The 22,695-nt window shown below is 35.6% G+C and overlaps 1 protein-coding gene across 1 annotated transcript; it reads right to left on the bottom strand.

The window, feature by feature from the left end:
* Nucleotides 1-545: 545 nt before the first annotated feature.
* On the bottom strand, nt 546-12,726 carry IBSP (integrin binding sialoprotein). The gene is made up of 7 exons (XM_012437666.3): nt 12,647-12,726; nt 9,869-9,936; nt 9,725-9,775; nt 9,552-9,629; nt 6,052-6,114; nt 2,227-2,385; nt 546-1,620 (listed from the first exon to the last, which is right to left on the bottom strand). Exons 2-7 carry the CDS (start codon nt 9,920-9,922, stop codon nt 1,072-1,074), a joined length of 954 nt encoding a protein of 317 aa, XP_012293089.2. The 5' UTR covers nt 9,923-9,936; nt 12,647-12,726; the 3' UTR covers nt 546-1,071.
* Nucleotides 12,727-22,695: the final 9,969 nt, after the last annotated feature.

The raw sequence follows: 22,695 nt of genomic DNA, 5'->3' as shown, positions 1-22,695 counted from the left end.
TGGTGTGTGCCTGTAATCCCAGCTACTCGGGAGGCTGAGGCAGGAGAATGGCTTGAATCTGGGAGGCAGAGATTGCAGTGAGCCGAGATCATACCACTGCACTCCAGCCTGGGCAGTAAAGTGAGACTCTGTCTTAAATAAATAAATAAATAATAAAGTTGAGTATCAGATAAGTAATGAATAGTTATTTAGTGTAAGTACATCCAACGTATTTCACAAAGGCAAAATATTGCAAGGTGTATACTTATTCTAACAATTATTCATTGTTTATCTGAAATTCAAATTTAGTAGGCATCCTATATTATATTTGTTATATCTGGTAGCTTTAATAAGAGCCATTCATTCCCCTGATGTATATGGCTAACACTTTCCGTAAGCATGGCAAAGTCTTAGTTATGCTGATTTAACCCAAAGAAAATGTTTACAGTTCCTCTTAGTTTTAAATCATAGTGGAAATAAGCTTTTCTCCTTTGGTGAAATTGTCTTCCATTTGTTTCACCTTTTTCCATTCTGAATCGCTCACTTCTCTTCTTAATTATAACACATTTGAAGGATTGCATTTTTATTTGTGATGAAACTCATAGATTAGAATATACATACAAGTCACGTAAAAATACATCAGGATGATAAACCTAATATACAGTGTTGCGTAGGTAGTGCGATTAAGAAACTACACATTTATTGTATACAGTGTCATTAATGCCAATGAAATTCTTCTTAGAAGCACTTCTTGTACAAAGAATATGTTTTTGCAGTTAGCAATAGTATAGGCATTTTAAAAACTACTATTTATAGAGCTACAACCTCAAACCATTCAGTGGAATTTGATCTTATGAATTGGCATACCACTTGATAAATGATGCTGATTTACAATGATCTTTCCATACATGCCAGAAAAATAGAGACAAGAAGCCTGTTACTTTGCAGAAGCAATTAGAGAAAATTTGGAACAGTAGTACCATTCCACATTATAATATGCACATGTGTTATATTGCACCTTCCTGAGTTGAACTTTGAAAATGGTAGCCGGATGCAAAGCCAGAATGGATGAATTCATCCGAAGCCGGACCTTCACTGGTGGTAGTAGTACTCCTGACCACCATAGCCGTCATAGCTATGGCCTTTAAAGTAGCTGTACTCATCCTCATAGGCTCGGTAACTGTCTCCACGAGGTTCCCCATTCTCACTTTCATAGACTTCATATCCATTGTCGTATTCACTGGTGCCCGTGCGTTCGTACTCCCCCTCGTATTCAACGGTGGTGGTTTTCCCAAAAGGTGGGGAGGTGGTTCTATAGAGCTGTGGTGGGGTCGTAGGTTCAAACCCACCATTTGGAGAGGTTGTTGTCTTAGATGTGCTCTTGCCCTGCCCTCCGGTCGCTGTGGTGCCTTCCGCACTGGCTCCAGTGACACTTTTTTCTTCCTCTTCTTCTTCCCCGTTGTCTCCGCCGCTGCTGCCATTGCCGTTTTCTGCCTCTGTGCTGTTGGTACTGGTGCCGTTTATGCCTTGTTCGTTTTCATCCACTTCTGCTTCGCTTTCTTCATTTTCTTCCTCTTCCTCCTCCTCTTCTTCTTCATCACTTTCCTTCTTTTTCATAGCTTTCTTTGTTATATCCCCAGCCTGAAAGGAAACATTTTAAAGAACCCAAATCTAGCTTTGAAAAATGTAAAATTTAAGGCCATCACTTCATCCAACACAATATTCTACACTGTGACAGCCTTGTTCTAGGCATCTGATTTGAATTAAGAGCAATTTAATTTACAAAATGATTGAAGGCTTTAAAACTTCAGGATAAATCCCTTTGTCATGGGTTTTGATGGGCAAAGTGTGCCATTATTTAAGGATAATGTCTTTCCTGGGGGAGATTCTTCCTAGCACTTTGCTACTCACTTTTTCTGTTTTGAATTCTCAATCCTGAAATGCCATGATATCTGTCAGGACCTTTTATCCATTCCTAGATGTGTGTCCTTAGTTCTGTTATAATGTACAAGACAGTGTAATAACATGGGAGGAGAACTTGCCTGGGAGAAGATCTTTTCTTATTTGTAAATAGAAAAATTGTATCTGCTCTCACTTTTTTAACAAGTTAATGAAGATAGTATAAAATACTATGTGTATAGTGTTAGGATACCCTTACACTCCAGTAAAAAAGTTTTAAAAAGATTTAACATTACCATAATTACTAATTGTAATAATTACATTTTGGAGGAATAATTTCATTGTTACCTTCTTGGGAAGCTGGATTGCAGCTAACCCTGTATACCCTGTGCCTGGTGTGGCATCCTCTCCATAGCCCAAGGTTGTAGCAGAAAGTGTGGTATTCCCAGCCTCAGAGTCTTCATCTTCATTTGATTCTTCATTGTTTTCTTCTTCATTTGAAGCCCCCTGGTAAAAATGTTCAAGGTAAGAAAAATTATTCTACCTCGAAGATAGTTCAAGGTTTATTGGAGCTGTGAATTATTTGTCGGAGGTTTATTATTTGGAAAAACTTTGTATCCCTCTGCTGGCTGACCACTCAAAGCCTGCCTTCCCTTATGCCATTTGCACTTCTCACTTCTAAGAGCTCAACTCCAAGTTATTTAATCCTCCTTACCACACTATATTATGTTTTAGATATTTCTGCTTTGTATTTTATTAATTAAAAAACATTTGTGTTTCAGGCATTTGACACATCATTTTTCTGTACAAGGAAAAAACTAAACACTCTAAGAAATGCTTAGTGATATATTATTGCATGAAGATGATTTTAAAAATTAATACTCTTCAAATGAATGCTTATTATAATCTTTAATATTTCATTCTTTTGTGTTTATTCCATGTTGTGAGGCAAATGTTTTCTAATTGAGTTGATTTCAGTGTAATTCACAGCTAATATTAAAAGTCAGGGTTCCCTATATAAAGAATTTATTTAAACAAGCACTGGAAAATTGAATTCATTTCAACACATTTTAATAGATTGTGATAACTTTTAAAGTTTAAAACAAACAAACAGATATTTAGCCTGCCTATTATTAAAACAAAGTGACTAAAGCACCACACGTTTCATCGACTTTGTAAATTTCACCATTTTTATGAAGGGTTGTGGTACTACCAGAGTCTACCTCAAATTGTCTCCAAGCTAATTGTGTCAAATATCCCAAAAACACCATAGTGTTTGTTTATTGTTTCATGTTTATGCTCTATTCTAGCAGACCTTTCAAAGGTAGAAGGAGAAATCAATGTCAGCATCCTTAGAAATATACCTAGAGTAGGAGAATATACTATTTGCAGGTGAAAAAATCTGATTGGGTTATATGACTCATATGAGGTCAAATAGATAGCAGTTTATTGGTGGATGGGTCATGACTAAAGTTTTTTTTCCCCAGATACTTTATTTAAGGATGTTCTGCTGCCCATGAGTTAAATAGGAAAATAGATCAATCTGTTGACAGGTATGAGGTTTCAAAAATGTTATTGGATAGAAAAATAACTCTAATTTGGGCTTACAAAGATATTATCAACTCACTAGATTGCCTAACAAGACTGAAAGAAGCAAGTATTGGTGAGAATGTGGAGCAACTGGAACCCTCATATGCTGTTGGTGAGAGTTAACCTGAGTATGTCTGTTTTGGAAAGCTGGTTACCATTTACTAAGGTTGATATATGCCTTAGTAGATTTTGACTCCAAAATTTCACTTTTAGGTGAAATGGCCTCCAGAAATGAATATTTATATGTTCACCAGAAGAAGTTCTAGAAAGTTCATAGTAGCACTTTGTAATTGCCCAAACTTGGAAACTACTCAGGTGCCCATCAACAGAATTGTTATGTTCACATAACGAAATACTGACAACAAGAATAAATGATCTACAACTACAGAACAAGGTGGATGAATCTCTAAAGTTGAGTGAAGAAGTAACACACAAGAGTAAATGATGTATGATCCTACATTTATAAAATACAAAAACAGGCCAAAGTAATCTATCTATTAAGAGTCAAAATAGTGGTTGCCTTTGTTGGATTTTTTTAATGAATGGAATGGAACACAAGGCAGGCACTGCTTTTTTATATGAGTGCTAGTTTCACTTATGAGTTCAAATTCTGAAATTTCAATGAACTGTAAAATCAGGATAATTTTATTATGTATATTTCAATAGAAGATTCTTAATGAGATTAAATAGCTTAGGAGTGGAAAAAGAAAATGTGTGATCACCAAATAAAAAATATGCCTGGGTACCCTCTTCATGCAAATGCAATCCCTGGAGACTCCACGTTTAACCTAAGTTGCTAATAAAATTTTAGAGAACGGGGAAAAAAGATGTTTCAGAATCTCTTCGGGATGAAAGACTTCCGGTTTTATTTATCCACTTTTCCATTACTACTTCTAATGAATGAACTTTGTTGCATTTATTCCTCTGAATTTTTGAAACCAAACCACCAGATATTTACTGGGCACCATATATGTATAAGAAATTTTGCTAGGCAGCATGAGGAGATATACAACTGGGTATCGTGGCTCTTCCCCAAAGCAGGGATTTTAACCTATGGTCATGAGGTATCTGCAGATATGTTCTGGGAATATTCAGAGATCCTTGGCAAAATTTTGTGTGTAGGTGATTTCATCAGAGCCTCCAAAGAAGTCCCAATCTCCCTCAATCCTCAACCACCACCACAACAAATGAAGAGCCAATCCCAAAAGATATGCAATCTAGCTGGAAAATCTAGTTGACAAGGAAATTTTACAATCACTGTACAGCAAATAGCTATAACTAAATTGATAACCCTAGTCTAGTTATTGTGTAAGATTGCTATGTGGAACTCCAGGAGAAATTTTGTGGGTTTTAGTGGGTGGCGTTTTTCCTGGTACTGGCTTAACATTCTTGTAAGGTCTTCCTTCAAGCCGTTAGTATAAATTATGATACGGGAAATGTTACTTTTATAGTTAAAAATATACCAAACTAATGATTTGTCACTTTTCAAGTTCCCACACCATTTTGTTTTCAAGATAGCTGTTTAGACATAATCCATTATTGACTATCATTGTCCATTCATAAATAGCACCTGAGAATACCTGAGAATTTAAAAGGATCCCAAACCAGTGGATAGCTATAATTGACTATGCGGGAAGATGCATCCTAATTGGCATGTTTGCTTAGGCAAGAGTGTCAGTTATAAACATGGTAGCACAATTTCTAAGACATGTAGATGAATCTTAGCCAGGGACTACACTAATCTATAAAACTGTGTGGGAAGATATTTATATACCTATGAATTTTGTTATTACCCAAAAAGACATTTTTTTTTTTTTTTTTGAGACAGAGTCTCATTCTGTTGCCCAGACTGGAGTGCAGTGGCAGGATCTTGGCTCACTGTAACCTCCACCTTCCGGGTTGAAGCAATTCTTGTGTCTCAGCTTCCCGAGCATGCCACCACACCGGGCTAATTTTTGTATTTTTAGTAGAGACAGGGTTTCACCATGTTGGCCAGGTTGGTCTCAAACTCCTGACCTCAAGTCATATGCCCACCTTGGCCTCCTACAGTGCTGGGATTACAGGCGTGAGCCATCACACCGGCCTGAAATTTTTATTAAAAAGAATAACCCTATTTTGTGGGTTATGAAAGGCTAATGAATCACAATAATATTGCAGAGGATATTAACTGGTTTTTACATATTACCTTCTTGGTAAATTAAATTTTAAGGTTCAGTTTTTAAAACAAGGCTTGCACTGAGTTTAGGATTATTATTCACTTGTCTTCTAATATCATGTTCTATCCACCTAAATAGAAATAATACTATCTGTTGCTTTTTATCAGATTTTATACACTTCTACTTAAAAGGGAGACATTTTTGGTTTTGAGTACCATTTGTAAGTAACTTCAACCCCAAACTGCAATAGTGTTTTAAACAGGTCATGTTAGTGGACTCTAATTTAAATAACATTCTGCTTATCCAATAGGATATTCCGGGCAGTTTGTAAGGTGACAATGGCTATTTGCTGAGTTCAGACAAACTAGCGTCCTATTTGTTTTTTGTGCTGTCTGCTTTGTTATGAAAAGACTGTAAAATTCCTTACCTCCTCTTCCTCCTCCTCTTCTGAACTATCATCTCCATTTTCTTCAGATGAGTCACTATTGCCCTAAAAATATATATACATGTATGTATACACATATCTGTGTACAAACATATTCAACAGCAGTTTAAATTTCCTGCTGATTGAATCATGATAAAATACACACAAATATTTACTCAATCTAATTAGTATTACCATCTTGACTGATTTATTTACTAAGAACAGATTGCATGCTGATATGAGAAATATAGGAGGAGATTAGACATGCAAAATGAAGTTGGAGAAATATAGGCATTTTACAATGATCAAGATATGAATTGGATGCCCCATTTGTCAACTTCCAAAGCATTGACAATATGTTGAGACATTTTGCATGCAAAAACTAGAGCAATGAATCACAGAATTGTTTAACTTTGAGAGAACAAGGGAATTATCTGGTCCAATTTTTAAATTTGATGAAGAATGAATCAGCAGCCTACAAAAATAGTGACTTCTCCAGCCAGTTCAAGGCAGACCTTGGGCTAAGATATAGTTCACATTTTAAAATTTTATTTATAAAACATAAATGAAATGATTCAGCTTACTATAAAACCAAAGTTGTTATAGATGATTCTCTTACATAGTGAGCTCTCCTGTTGAATTTAAATTAGTATTTAATTTAAAGAAATTTAATTTGCATGTAATTTTTATTATCTTTAAATTTAATTAAAACTAGTTCCTAAAATGAGGTTAATTTGTATATGTGAAGTAAAACTTTTATGAGAGAAAAATGTATTCTTTTAATTATTTAGGGAATTGTATAGAGTAACATCTGTCTAACAAGTTCAATATTGAATGAGAAGAAATTAAACCAAAGATTTTGTATACAAAAAATATAATTATAAGCTAATAAGTTTTTCTACTTTTAAAAGGAAATGTAAATCCAACCTAAGATTCTGTCATTTCCCTCCCCAAAATTTTTAGCTTTGATTCTGATGATCCAGTTAAGTATCTTGCATTTAGAAAATATAGCTGCAGAAGGATCTTTAACTTCTGGGTTAGAAATCGGTTGTGAGACAGCATTCATGTCCCAATACTACTGAGGCTGTCCCTGTTGGCTCATTCTTCAGATGGCCACGTCATCCACCCAAGGAAAGGGAATGCTTGTTGCCTCGAGCCAAGAATAACCTCGGATGGCAAGGACAATAATTAGACCTGTTCTTCCACTGCCATGACCTTAACCTTAACGGTTGTGCCTTCTCTAGCCCAGAGGGTGAATAGAGTGTTTTATTTGAACTATTTCTATTTGTTAGTTAACTTAAATATAGAGGACAGAATATTTATGCAATCAGAACTGTTTTTCTCAGTGGGGGTATTTCAATCACTTTACGTGCTCCTTCACCACTGGCTGTCTCCCTGACTCAACCACGTCCCTCTTCAGTTAGTGTCTGCAGTGAGAACACTTTAAAAACTGTATGAAATGCCTTGAAGCCTTGTTATTTTCTTTTTTTCCTGTCTTTCATTTATGCCTTATGATCAATCTGTTACTAAGTCCAGTTGATTCTCCAAGAGGTCTTTTATCTGTCTACACAGATAGACGAGAGTTCTGAAATGCAAGACAATTCTGAAAACCCACAACTCTTGTATCGTAGCTGAGATGAGTCTGATAAAAGAAATGTAAGGTTACATTCTTGCCTTCTATATGTTTGCACACTAATAAAATATCATTTGAATCACAAAAAGACAGTTTTCTCAATTAAGAAGCTTAGGATGTTAAGTTTACTTAAACTTTCATTTCTATAGTCCAGCAGACATATAAGCTGTAGTAGATAGCTTGCTAATAACTTTGCAATTCAAATAACATATTTCATTATAACTGGTGTTTTAAAAATGATTGTATATAAATGCAGATTTGTTTGATTAAAACATGAATTTCAAAGCCAATATAGCTTAATGTATTTTAGGGTGACAACTTGGGTACTAAATACCTAACAATACACTTAAGGAAAATAAACTTTTGTAAATTAGGAGAACAGGTCATGAATACTCGGTCAGACAGTTGAATTGAGAGATATATTTTATATAATTTTATTTAAAAACAACTATCTTACAAATTCTACATTAGTTGAGATGGACCTATCTGCATATAATTTGTGATTAAAATGTATATTAAAGAGCTTCTTGATCTATAAACCTCAGGTCTATCAATATTCAGAAATGTAACATCTCCTAATATTGCTTCACTATGGACATTTTAATTGGAACATACATATATATCAGTAAAAATATCCAGATTGGAATTAATATCTCTGTGTATCTCTATGTATCTAGTATTTCAGAAAAGTTTAGGAGCTATTCAGAGAGTTGAATTTACTATCATTTCCATTTAGTTTAAAAAAGAGAACAAAGCAAACTTTCAAATGTGCACTGTTTATTTATGGGCCTGAGGCAAACCAAAGAAAGGAATACAATTCTGAAAACCCACAACTCTTGTTTCATTCATGATCACATTTTTGTGGCCACACAAATCCCCCATAATTATGATGGTGCTAGAAATACTTTAAAATGATCATTTCCTATCATTGTATGGGTTAGAGATGGATTAGCCCAACATATGGTAAGATGCAATGCCAAGCCACTGTGCTGAGACATCGTTTTCATGTGTTTTCAGCATTCTGACTGCTTTTAGTGTCTCAGGAGTCCTGGGTCAAGTGGTGCATAATTGGTGCCCTGAACCCAAACTGTATAATACTAAAAATAGTGCAATCCTGGTTTGTTGTATATTTAAAATCAACACCACACCCTCTGGTTTTCAAAGGCACTCTCACAGGTAACCCAGCAAAATTAGAAACTCTTATTTTTAGTTTTAGTTATTTTTCTTTTTGTTTACAAATTTAAGGGATGGTTTGTTTTTCTCACAAGCTTTTTTCGTGCATGTAATGTATTTCTTTCTTTCCTCTGCAGTTTTACTGTTATAATTATGCTCCAGTGTATGACATATTGCTCTAGTGACCCACACAGGTTAAAATGCAGAAAATCTTCAGAAATTACCATTGATTATCAAGGTTTTTAAAAAATAATGGCCTCTGATGTTTCTGAAGTCAATTTTTCCCCTGTGTATTAAAGGACTGCAGTGTCACATGTAAAACAGCTATCTGACAGTATTGAATCAGCTATCGTAGGACAGCTAGTAACCTTATCACTGACGTAATTGGTCAACAACTGATAAAACTGTCCACTTTTGTCTGTTAGTTAGCAAAAATACCAGAACTCAATGTGGTATGGTGTTCGTTTTTATTATATCATTCTAGACTGTACTCAAATAATCCAAATGATTTTGCTCTCTGTTTTAAAAGGGAACTTAGAAATAAACCTTATGTCACTAAAAACAAACTTCGTATGGTATGTTTTTCTGACTGAACTTCAGTGAGAGTTGAATTTAGGTGCTTTCTAGTTAAATTTGAATTATCTCCTTTAAATTATAATAGAAATTAAACTGAAGAAAAATGAATTTCTATACTTACCTGAACTGGAAATCGTTTTAAAGGAGGATAAAAGTAGGCATGCTTGTAAAGATAATATCGTGGCCTGTACTTAAAGACCTGTGTAAACAAAATAAATAATATATTCATGTTTAATATGCAATAAATATACAGCAGATATAATCAGGCCAAGGAAGTATGCTAAAATTAATTACCCCATTTTCTTCAGAATCCTCTATTTTGACTCTTCGATGCAAATTTTTCATCTGTTTTAAAGAACATTTAATTATTATATAATTTTTCTTTTACATAAAAAGACAAAACTGAAAATAACTGTAGGTTTTTGATAAAGAACTTACTGAGAAAGCACAGGCCATTCCCAAAATGCTGAGCAAAATTAAAGCAGTCTTCATTTTGGTGATTGCTTCTGGAATTAATGAAGTGGTAAGTTTAATAAAATATTAAAACTAAAAGCATAACTTTTTTGCTCATACTCAAAGACCAAGTATTGTTTTCATTTCTGTGTACTTATCACTTTGACTAATTAAAAAAATAAATTATTGCTTTTATTTTCAAATTATTCCTTCCATTTAAGTAACGTAAGACTGACTTAACCCATCTGTCTAAATAATCTTGAGTTCCATACTTGGTTTTAACCTATTTTCTGTGATTTGTTAATGGAAGAGCTTTTCATTACTGCAAGGGATTTTGAATACTTAGGGTACTTCACACTGGGGTAAGGGCCCTCTAAGTATCATCGACGTGAGAGTGTCAGCTAAGTGAATTGAATTGTTAGTGTAGTGGTGTGCCGTTTGTTTACAATTAAAAACTTGACCAGATGTGGGGTCATGCCTCTAAAACCAGTATTTTGGGAGGCCAAGGTGGGCAGATCACTTGATCTGAGAGTTTGAGACCACTCTGGGCAACATGGTGAAACCTGTTCTCTACAAAAATTGCAAAAATTAGCCTGGCGTGGTGGTGCACACCTGTAGGCCTAGCTACTCGGGAGGCTGAGCCTGGGAGGCCAAGGTTGCAGTGAGCTGTGTTCATACCACTGCACTCCAATCTGGGCAACAGAATGAGATTCTGTTTCAAAAACAAACTCAAAAAGGCAAAAATCACCAATACCCTATAAGCAGTTTCCAGCTTCCGTATAGGTTTTGGGCTAAAAATTTGTTTGTAAATTGGAAAGTAGGAGATATTTTCCTCTGAATATCTTGGAATAATTGGGATGCATGTGTGTGTGCATGTGTGTGTGTGCACGCCCATGTATGAGTGGGTGGATGTGAGAGAGAGAGAGAGAGAGACAGAGAGGATCCATAATACGGGAAATACTATTCTGATAGCATGTGGCACCCAGCAGCCACTCCCCTAAAGATGATTCCATGAGACGAGTTCTTCAGAGTTTTGCCTTGGTATGATAGCGGGGGAAGATTTCCTCAAATTTAGTTGCCTCTAGCTCCATTTAAGCTTTCATCTGCTAATGTGTGAGACGGTACTGGGGTGGATTAGGGACTCTCTAGGATTAGGATGATAGACATGGATGAAAATTTCAATTCTATGGAACAATGAAGATGCAGCTCTCAAAATGAGAATAGGTCTTGAATAATCTTGGGGCTTGCAGCCATGCAAAGAGCCTCAGTTCCACATAGATTCCTCGTAAATAAAGGAGATAGTGAAATCCTAACCTATTTTAATTTTATTTAGTAAAATTGTATTTAAAATTACATCATAATAGAGGTTGGGCAAGCTTAGTGGAAAGCCTACTAACACTCAGCCATTTGCATTGACATACAATTTAACTGTTAGCAATTTCTTATACATAGTCATAGCTTTGGCAATATTTTGGAAGCGAAATGTATTGGTGATGGCAATTTCCTCATGAATACATTTTGAAAAGTAATATTTAAAATCTGTAAAACCCATGTCATATATTGAACCCTGCTGGTAAATTTTGTATTGTGTCATCATCAGCCAAGATTTATTGTATCCTTATTGATTATCTGACACCAAGTTCTGAAGATACTGTCTTGGGTCCTAAGTCACACTCTTTTTATGTGGCAGAGTGAGTCTTCGGATTTTGGTGCCCATACAGTTTCTCACAGTCCTCTCTATCTTAGTAAAAGTTCTTGAAGGCCACAAGGGAATAAAAAGGCTTTTCCCATGAAGGAGCCCATCTTTTTAGGAAGCTCTGATTGCTATTGGGGTGGTCTAAATAATGCTTTCAACTTTGCCAGCTGTGGCCAAGTACATCAGCAAGCAGAAAGATTATTGCTTTGGAACTTTATGAAAAGCATTGAAATATTTGTAATATCTTAAAGAACTAAAAACTTAATTACATAGAACTATATAAATAGCTTTGATTACATAAATTTCTCATAACAAACTATTAAAATAACCATATGAAAATATGGCAGAAATAGCAATAATAATAATACAAAGAACCAAGTAATTCATGTAGGCAGAATTGGCTGCCTTTATAAATCTTATTTTATTTACTTTGTGATTCGCCAAAAAGCAAAGACCTGTATAGTGATCACTACTAATGCAAACAGCAATTTAAACATTCTTAAAGGAGAGTTTGAGGTTTTAATTTCAAGTTTTTATTGGAAAGAGTATGATAAAGTACCAACATTATTTATTTCTCTAGTTAGTACAATGTATTTTCTGTTCTGACTTTAGAGCTATAGTAAACATCAAAACCTAATGTTTAACATGTTGAAAAGATAACATATATACTTGAAGTACAGACTAGGTATAAGGTATAGAGAAATATGCATACATCTAGGCAGATTTACAAATGCAAAATAGTATTTCAATCACGTTATCTTGAATGCATCAGAATGAGAAAACAAACAGTTGATCTATGATGTGCAGAGAACGAAAGTAAGAAGCATATCTTCTAGTTTTTTGTGCATAATATTAATAATTTATTTACATGCCTAGGTTAACAGGTTTAGCCCTTTGGAAAAAATCTAAAATCTGAAGTGCCAGTTTAATTATAAGTAATTGTTAAACCACGTAACCATTCTACACAATGCAATAACATTTAAATGAAAAATTCAAAGCCAAGTTCAGAGATGTAAACTGTGGAGTGTCTGATTTTATGATAATAAAGTTGTCCTATTAAATCTTACCCTCTGGCAGTCCTGGGATGAGGAAGCAGGTTCACGGCAGTGAGTGGCACAGATTGAGTATTTCCTCTGCTCTCTCACTCACTCATTCACTTGCTTTTGCTGGCTATAAACTCTTCTTTGCCTTCCAACAGCCAATCACTGTCACGACCAAGGTGATGTCAGAATGTGGATTCTCACCAGAAAACCCCCAAATTTCAACACTTTTTCAGGACACAGGCTCAGTTGAATAAACACGCAATGTGGTTCTAGAGCTAAGAGGTTTGCATTGTGGAATTTAATTGAAGGTTTAGATGAAGATGAATAGTTTGGGTTCCGAATATATATAATAATATACTGGATTTGAATTAAAATAAATAGCAAAAGATTTAACCTTTTAAAATTTTCTTAATTATCCACGTTTTCACTATGTTGAAAGAAAGGAAAGCTTACTGTCGTATAATTTTACATTAGTTTAGCTAAAAAAGAAGAAAAACTAATAATAAGGAAAGGAGCTAATGAACAATCAATATTTTAATATCAATAATTTTATGTTTTCTCCTGAAATATGCTTCAGTGACTCATAAAGTTGATATGATTAAATCAGTCAGACTTTGTAAGATATATTTGCTAAAACACAATGCTGAATATAAAAATTAGAACTTTTGAGAATCATACCACTGAGAGGCAGATTTTATCTTTTGTTTTGTAAATTAAACCTCTTTAGATTGTCCATTTATGTGGCCCTTCCTGCCATGCATGTGAGGTCAGCTCATTTTTTTCTTGGGCCTCTGTACACCTGTTTTCCATTCATTTCATATTTAATTTTTTCCTATGAGTATAACAAAATGACTAGAGCTGGCAGGAATGATCCATCGTTTTTGAAATATTCATGAAAACCGGCCCCCAAGGAATGGATTGATAAACTAAAGTACGAATTTCTTAATTTACAAAGGGAAATCTAGCTCAGCAGTTTGCATATTCTCCTAGTCCAGTCATTTTATTCTTCCTCCAGTTGCGAAGTCTACTTGAGAAGTCAAAAATTAATGAACATCATTTTTAAGTTGTGTGCCAATCACCCAATTAGATTCTTTGGATAAGTCATCTTTCTTTCAGAAAAGTTACTTGGAAAATACAGACTCATAAAAAGAGAAGTTGGATACATTCTTTCAATTTTATTCAACCCCATAAATTTAGTTCAATTTACCAAACCTTGAATTATGGAGCTTTTCACTGAGCCATACTATATAAGATGTGAGAAGAAAACAATAAACTATGGTTTCTATCTAAAAATTTCACAGTTGTGCAAGGGAGAGAGACATATAGCCAGAGGATTCAGTAGCCTAAATACCTACAAGGTTCCAAGGTGCTATGGAATGAGAGAGGTTTACTATTAATTGTCAAAAGAGCAGTGGAGCTGGGCCTTTACACAAGAGTAGGAATTTGCTGGCTTATCAAGAGGGAGAGGTTGTCAAGAAGGAAGAGAGAAACATTCTTGGGAATGTGTTCAAAGGTTATGAAATTATATAAAACCACATAGCAACACCATCCTGTATTTACTGAGTGAGTGCTCACATGTGAGTTCTTCACCTGCACTATTTCACTCATTCTTCATACACAGAAAACAATTCTATGAGATTATTCCCATTATGCAGGTGAGGTATATGAGGCACAGCGCTGCTAAGTATGCCTTGTATTGCACAACTAGTAAATGGGGAAATTCAAGGATAAAAGTTAAGTATGTCTAATTTTAGAGCCCACACTTTTAATCACTGCATATTCTTGCTGGCATATCCAGAAAACTTCAATAATTCAATAGACTGGAATATAATGAGTGAAAGTAGTGACACATGAGGTTGGTCAGATAGGCAAAGCCAAGTGATGGAGGGACCTGTGAGTCACACTAAGGGGTATAAACTCCGTCATGAAAACTGAGAAAAAAAACAAATTCAGAGTTTCAGTTGGAAAAATCTTTTGTTAACAAGGCAGCAGTGACTGAAGAAGGCAAGATTGTTATGGAGAAGGGCAGCTTACAAAGGCTAATTGTAATGGTCCAAGAAATCAACAATAAAATCTGAAATAATGCAGTGACAGTGGGGATGGTGAGGAGGGAACAAATGAGAGCTATGTTAAATAGATACAGTCAGTAGGACTTAGTAGAAGTAAGAGAGGTGGAGAAGCCTAGGATGACTTCCTGATTTCTGCCTCAGATAATTTTGTGAGTGGTGCAACCATGTCTTACACAATGCCTAACAGAGCACCTGCTGTGTTCTAGTCACTTAGCAAACTTTTTTTTTATAGTAACATGATATAATGAAAGAGGTAGAGACTGAGACTCAAAAGTCTGAGGTTTTAATCTTGACTCTCCCACTAACTTGACTCTACCTCTTAACCATTCTGAGACTTCAATTTAAACCACCTTTACAAAATAAGGGCATTTTCACCAAAAAGAAGAAACTAACCATTATGTGTGCTTTCACACTCATGGAGCATTCTGATCAAATAAGTAAACTTGAATCTGATCAGGACTTTATATCTACCAGGTTAAAGGAAATATAAGGATAGAAGAACATGTAAAATAACACCATTGGGATGCATTCAGGAAAATCCAGAACATGGGAAACTTTATTAGATGCATTACCTCATTTCTCCAATAAAATAGAAAGGAAAATAAGGAAAGGGAAACTATAAATTATAAAGAACTTTAGAGACATTTCTAAAGAAATTATGAAACAATTGGAGAAATGTTCAATGCTAATGAATATTTCATAGTATTAAGGAATTATTGTTAACTTTTAGGTGTGACGATATTATTATTATTTGGTTTTAAAAAGAATTCTTGTTTTTTAGAGATAAAATAGTTAACTGAGGGTGAGGATAATGATTAAATAAGATTGGCCATAAATTGATAATTGTCAAATTATTGATAAATTAATGGGAATTAATGGGAATAAATTAATGGGAATTCATGATATTTATCTCCACTTTTATATATGTTTAAAATGATCTATAAATAGTTTTTTAAGAAAATGATAGAATTATTATAGGTCATCTCTAAGACTGTTTCAATTTAAAAATATACTGTGATGCCTTATTTTCAGTACATCATTAACCCAAACAAACCCTTTCCAACAGTCCCCTAACTTCTAAATTGGTTAGATTTTTCATGTGTGCTCATTAAAGCATTTTTTCTAAGAAATAGTACTAGAGGAAAAGAATCACCGATGCTTACTAACTTTGCTATTTCTATAATCAGGACTGTCCCAACAACACTTTACTGCAATTCTCATGATCATAACATTCTTATTTATTTAAACAGTTATGAATCGATTCTCTTAGATTGCATGTGAGCATAGATACATCTCATTGCCCCTCCATGACCAGCTGCTCTGTAAGATGAATCCATTCTGGCAAACCCCACACTCATTGTAATATACCTGCCACATACGCTGAATTGTCAAATTTTATTAATACCGCTTTCATGTTTCCTTTATAATTCAACCTTCTCCCTTTTTTCTTGTCAGTTCTGTCTTTGCTCAAGTTCTCATTACTACTTGCCAGGCTAGAGTAGTAATATTCTAATCACAGGCACCTTGCCTATTTCCCCTTACAATCAATTCTATGGCTATAGGATTTGAAATTAAATATTAAAGTCTTAGTGCTGTCTTTTGCTAGCTTTTAATTTTTATATTTCCAAACTTTAAAAAATTTTATTTTATCTTGGAAAGAACACTTAACATGAGATCTACTGTCTCAATTTTTTTAAGTGTACGATACAATACTGTTAGGTATAGGCACAATATTATACAGCAGATATCAAGAACTTAAGCATTTCACATAAGTGAGAGTTTATGCTATCAATTAGCAACATCTTATTTTCCTCTCCCACTAGCTCTGGACAAGCACCATTTCACTCTTTGATTCTATGAGTTTGACCATGTTAAATGTCTCATACAAATGGAATGATGCCATGTTTGTTCCTCTGTGACTGGCTATTTCATTTAGCATAATGTCCCCAAGGTTCATCCATGTTGTCTCATATTTCAGAATTTCCTTTTTTTTAAGGTTGAATAATATTCCATTGTATGTATATACCACATTTTCTTTATCTACTTATTCACCAACGTACATTTAGGTTGTTTCCACATCCAGCTCTGGTAAATAGTGCTGCAATGAACATGGGGCGCTAGTATCTCTTTGAGATCTGAATTCAAATTCCTTTGGATAAGTCCCCAGAAGTACTGTATTATATGCAGACAGTCCCCAACTTACAATGGTTTTATTACTTTTTTTGACAATAATGTGAATGTGATACACGTTTAATAGAAATCATACTTTGAGTATCCATACAACCCTCTGTTTTTCACTTTCAGTACAGTATTCAATAAATTGCATAAGATATTCAGCACTTTATTATAAAATAGTCTGTATGTTAGATGATTTTGCCTCACTGTAGGCTAATGTAAGTGTTCTGAGCACATTTAAGGTAGGCTAGGCCAAACTATGATGTTCAGTACTAAATGCATTTTTGACTTAATGGTATTTCAGCTTACAATGGGTTTATCAGGATGTAACCCCACCGTAAGTTGAGGAGCATCTGTAGTTCTATTTTTAATTTTTTGAGGAACCTTTAAACTATTTTCCACAGCAGTTGCAACATTTTACATTCCCACCAACGACGTACAAGGATTCCACTTTCTCCACATCCTTGCCACTTTATAATGGCCACCCTAACAGGTGTGAGGTGCTATCTCACTGTGGTTTTTTATTTGCAATTTCCTGATGATTAGTGATGTTGAGTATCTTTTTATACATGTTGACCAAATGTATGCTTATTTGGAGAAATGTCTATTCAAGTCCTTAGCCCATTTGTAATTGAATTATTAGGTTTTAAAAACTAATTTGTAGTAGTTTTAAAAATATGTTTTGGAACTTAGCCACTTATTAGATACATGGTTTGCAAACAGTTTCTCCCATTTTATAGGCTGCCTTCTTGCTAGCTTTTGACTTTGGGCAAAACTCCCTCAATCTAAAAATATCTAGACCCTAGCTCCCTTTCCAAACTCATTTAGTCTTCCTTGCTTGCTAGAATACATTTCAAGATACTTTATTTAAGATTCATGAATAGCCAAGACTAAAAAAGGAGATAGATACTTTTCAAACATATTTTCATGTAAAGTATCTTTGTAGCTCTTATTTGAAAGTTTAATAAGCTAGATTTTTTTGGATTCTAGCTCAGAATGACATAATTTTTATGTCAAAATTTTATATGACAAATTTTTTTCTATTAGAAAAATGTTAAAATATTGGCTATGTGAACATTATATTTATTTCTAAACTCTCTGCTATTTCTCTCATATTCTCCACATCCAGCTTGCTCTCTGAAACCAAAAGGTAGTGTCTAGTTTGGGCACCAACCCTCATCTTTACAGTATTCTGCTGAGCTGTCTGGACATCAGCATAATTATTCTTTAATCCTTCATCACTAGACCCTTTGCTAGGCAGTCTAAGAACATTTCATGCCCCTTTTATCCTACTAATTTCCAGTATGTATTCTGCCTTCCATCCAGCCTTATCTGCTCAAACTTTGCCTAGTTTTTCCATCACTAAGTCTCTAGGCCTAGGACTTTATATAATCAGCCAACTGCTGTTGTTTATTGAGGGCTCATAAGTCTGAATGGTGAGGGATATAAGAGACAGGTTTTATCCCGGAAACCTACGATAAAAAAAATCCTACCTCTTCTCTTTTGTCCCAGGCCTTCCCTATTTATGTGAAGATCAAGTAGTGCTCTTCCTAACCCCACCCAATTTCCCAGCAAAATCTTCACGTATTCCATAAGCCAGAAATAACAAATACCACACTTGTACCTACTATAGATGCTTATTTAAGACCATCATGTTTTCTTAGTATAATATTGTGTCCTTATGCGGTGGTGGTGGTGGATGTGTGTGTCCGTGTCATCTGTTTTGTATTGTGATTTACTGAAGGGCAAGGATTGCATCTATTTAAATTGTTTTATGTGGAGTCAGGGAAACCACATCTATGGTATTTACGTGAGACTAGAAGTTCTCATAGAATTTGACATCAGGTGAATTAGTAAGACGTCTCAGTTGAGTCCTTGCCCTTTCTAAACCGGAAGTCGAAGTTTAACAGACAACGCTATTTGCAGATGATAAATCTGAGGGCAGAATACTTGTAGACTCTTCTCTGTGATGTGGTTCCTTTGTATTAACTCAGATGGAAAGCTCTTAAATTCATTTCTCTTCTTCCAAATCTTCATTATTCAAGGTTTACGAATCTTGAATAAGAGTGCATGAAGGTTAAATTTTGCTATAGCCTTCCCAGGCAACTTTCTCTCCCAACCATATTATAAATTTATCGCTATTGGCTCTTTTTCATTGGCATTTAATTTTCAAGTCTCTTCTACAAAACAAAGAAACAAAAACCATCTTGCACTCATACTCATTTACGCCTAGCTTCTCATATATCTCTTGCTTTCTTTTCACAGCCAAGCTTCTTGAAACTTGCCAACATTTGATGACTTAATTTCTTTACCATCTACTCACTCCTCAACCTACTGCAATATCACCTTTGCCTCTACAACTCTGGAAACAGGTTACCAATGACTTCTTTCTTGTTAATCAATGAATTTTTGTTTATTAACTGGAATTGACACTTTTCAGTCACTATCCTACATGGTTTCTATAGCAGTTCACATCACGGACTGTTTCATCCTCTTTCAAAAGCTCTGCTTTTCCACCATGCCCATGGTACTGCACACACTGATTTCCTCTGCCTGCTATTTCTTAGCTGCTACCCTCCCTGCCTGCTGCTTCTCAGCTGCTCCTATGTGTTGTTCTTTCTCTTTGCTTCTGATGTTCACATTCTCAGGGCTCTGTCCTTGTCCATTTCCTCCTCTCATTCTGCATTCTCTTTGGATGACTCCTCTCATTCTTGTGGCTTCAGTGGCTTCAGATGTGTAAATCTGTTACTTTAATACAGATTATCCTCCTTCGCTTCAGGGTCATGTATCAAACTTATAATAGAAACCTCCACTTGGAAGTTCCAAAATTATCTCAAATTTCCAATACCTTTCTTCCTGTATTCTTTGTCCATTTGCTCAGGCTAAAAGTACGGTTGTCATCCTAATCACCTACCTGTTCCTTACCCCTACCTGCTCAATGTAGGCCTGTCCATTCCTGTCAACACTTCACCCCTCAAATCTTACTACTATCTATACCACTACTACTATGATCTTATTTGAGGCCACTATTGCCTTGTCTGAGTTAATACAAGAGCCTCTTTATTGTCTTCCCTTCAATCCATTTTTCACACTGTGGCCAAAGCAAGCTTTCTAAAATACCACTAATAGATTTTAAATTTCTGCTTAAAATCTTCCATGACTGGGATACACTCAGGATACAACATCAACTTCTCAGAGTTTCCTAAAAAGGCTTTTATGATCTGGCTCTTACGATTCTAGGCTCACACCTTTTACATCTGTAAAAGGTAAGCTCAATAAGCTCACAGTAAGCTCAGTCATTTAAAATATTTCACTTCCTTCTTCGCACCTTGCTTTCTCAGGGCCTTTGCACATTCTACCTTTGTCTGTCTAACTCTGGTCTGTCCTTCAGACTCAGTTCTGAAGTCACATCCTGCAGGAAGCCTGCCCCAATTCCCGTCCCAATCATGGCTGGGTCTACCTCTTCATATATTTTCATAGCACCCCTGTGGTGGTGCCAAACCTTCTCTACTGTGGCTGGTCACTTCTCTCTCATACCCTCTAGATTATGAGTTGCTGAGAATAGGGACAAGCTTTTATCTGTCTTTATATCTTCAGCCACAGTGCCTGAAGTAGGGCATGTAGTCGATAAATATTTTGAAATAATGCTTAACAAAGGGTGAATAGAAGACCATCTATTCCAGTGTTTCTTTTTCATTATCATTCTGCTAAAGACCAAAATTTAATTTAAAGTCCATTTAAGGAGAGAAATTAAATACCAAGGGGTGGACAACTCCTTTGTGGATGAATTGGTGGAGCTCAGCATAGCCCAGAGCACCAGGAGCACCTTACTTTTATTGAAGACCTCAAAGGTTTTGCCAAGAGCTAGTAGAGCAGACAGAGGCACTGAAAGCCTTAATTTTATGGCAGCCTTTGGCCAGTGAACAAAGTCTACTCTGAAGGTAGACACATGTGCTTTGAAATGGTTATCATCCTAATTATCATGAGAAAAAATAGTAAATTTAAATTATCTTTGTTGTGCTCTGATTTGCTATTCATTTGGTTTTTCTGTACAAATTCATTAATGTTTTTAGATTTTTGTATGACATGATGATAAACAATGAAATTGGCTTATAGTCTCATAAAAAGGCAGCAAACCACATTGCCACGTATGTACCTATGCAACAATCTTGCATGTTCTTCACATGTACCCCAAAACCTAAAACACAATAAAAAAAAATATATATGTATATATATATATAAAGTAAAAATAAAAAGAATAAGATTTTGTTGGATAGGATTGAGCTTTGGAGGAGTATAAACCATTGTAATATCTAAGATTATTTTGTACTCCTAAGAACCATTCCCCAATGGGACAATATTATTTTCTTCGAGAATGCAGGTCTATCAATATCGCTTTTTGCTCTGAGAAATTGAATAAGAAGCTCATAGCTCATCTGTAGGAACAATATTGATAGCCATTATAGAATGTGTTTTCTGAATAGGCTTGTGGCCAATGAAATTAAAGACCTACTTTTAAATGTTTAAAAAATTTTTAAACCTCTCTTTCCTGCCAGATTTATCCTCTAGATGTCTTAGTCAGTTTGGGCCATGATAGCAGAATTCCATAGATTGGGTGCTTTAAACAACACACATTTATTTCTCAGAGTTCTGGAGGCTGGGAAATCTGATTAAGGAGATGGAGATCTGGTGTCTGGTGAGGGCCTTCCTCCTGGTTTGCAAGTGGCTACCTTCTTCCTGTATCCTTATATGGTGAGAAATGGATCTCTTCTCCCTTCCTAGTTTTATGAGGGCATTAATCCCGTCACAAGGGGCCCCATCCCATGACCTAACCTAATTCTAATTGACTCCCAAAGACTGCACCTCCAAATATGATTACATTTGAGATTAAGGTTTCAATGTATAGACTTGGAGGGGGAACACAATATTCAGTTCAGAGCAAGGGGCTCACACTCATTTGATTCAAACTGAACCTCTTAACAAAATAGGATGAATGACTCTAAATCAACTGAAAAGAGACATAGTTTTTCTAATCATACACAATATTCATCTAAATAAGGTTTCTTCCTAAAATTAGCCTTCAGGGAAGAGGGATTTGCCTTGCAAATTCTCTCATGTATTAAAGGATACTTGTCCATTTTCTTTATATTGAAGAATTAGATAGTTAAGGCCAAATTCTAGCTTCTGATCTTCTGCTTTATCTCTTTCAACCATTGTACAAGCATAAGCGGTAGTATCTCTTGTTTTTCACGCTCTTTTCTAAATGGTGTACCTAAAATTGCCAAAACAAAAGGCTAATCAAATACGTCTGTGATTTCACCGATGATAAGTGTGGCATTAATTTTTTTTTGGGGGGGGGGCTTCTTGTCTTCAGCTCTCCTCCTTCTCAGAAATCCCTGAGCTCTTCACAGATTTTCACACGTCCAGACACTGAACAACCCCGCACCTAGGATGCTATGTGGAGGCCAAAGCTGCACCTCCCACATGGCTCCTCTGGCCAGCCGGTGACCTCATTCAGATGAGAACTGCACCCAGGCCAGCAGCAGCACCTCCGCCAGCAGCAGCAGCACCCTCTCTACAGTTGGCTCTCCTGTTGCTGCACCTCGGTAGCCAGGTCTGATGCCTAGATGGCAACCACGGCAGCTGGCATGGCTGTGGGCTCTGCTGTGGGGAACACACTAGGCCATGCCATCACTGGAGGCTTCCATGGAGGAAGTAATGCTGAGCCTGCAAGGCCCGACAGCATTTATCAGGAGGCTCAGGAACCCAGCCAGCACAGCCACAGCCTTGGTTTGGAATATGCCCAGAACCAGAGTGACTTAAATCGCT

The sequence above is a fragment of the Aotus nancymaae genome, unplaced genomic scaffold (assembly GCF_030222135.1).
Source record: "Aotus nancymaae isolate 86718 unplaced genomic scaffold, 86718_ANA_hifiasm-v0.15.2.pri h1tg000006l, whole genome shotgun sequence".
Taxonomy (NCBI): Eukaryota; Metazoa; Chordata; class Mammalia; order Primates; family Aotidae; genus Aotus; species Aotus nancymaae.
Note: the sequence above shows the minus strand (reverse complement) of the source record. Positions and strands in the feature narration are given on the sequence as shown.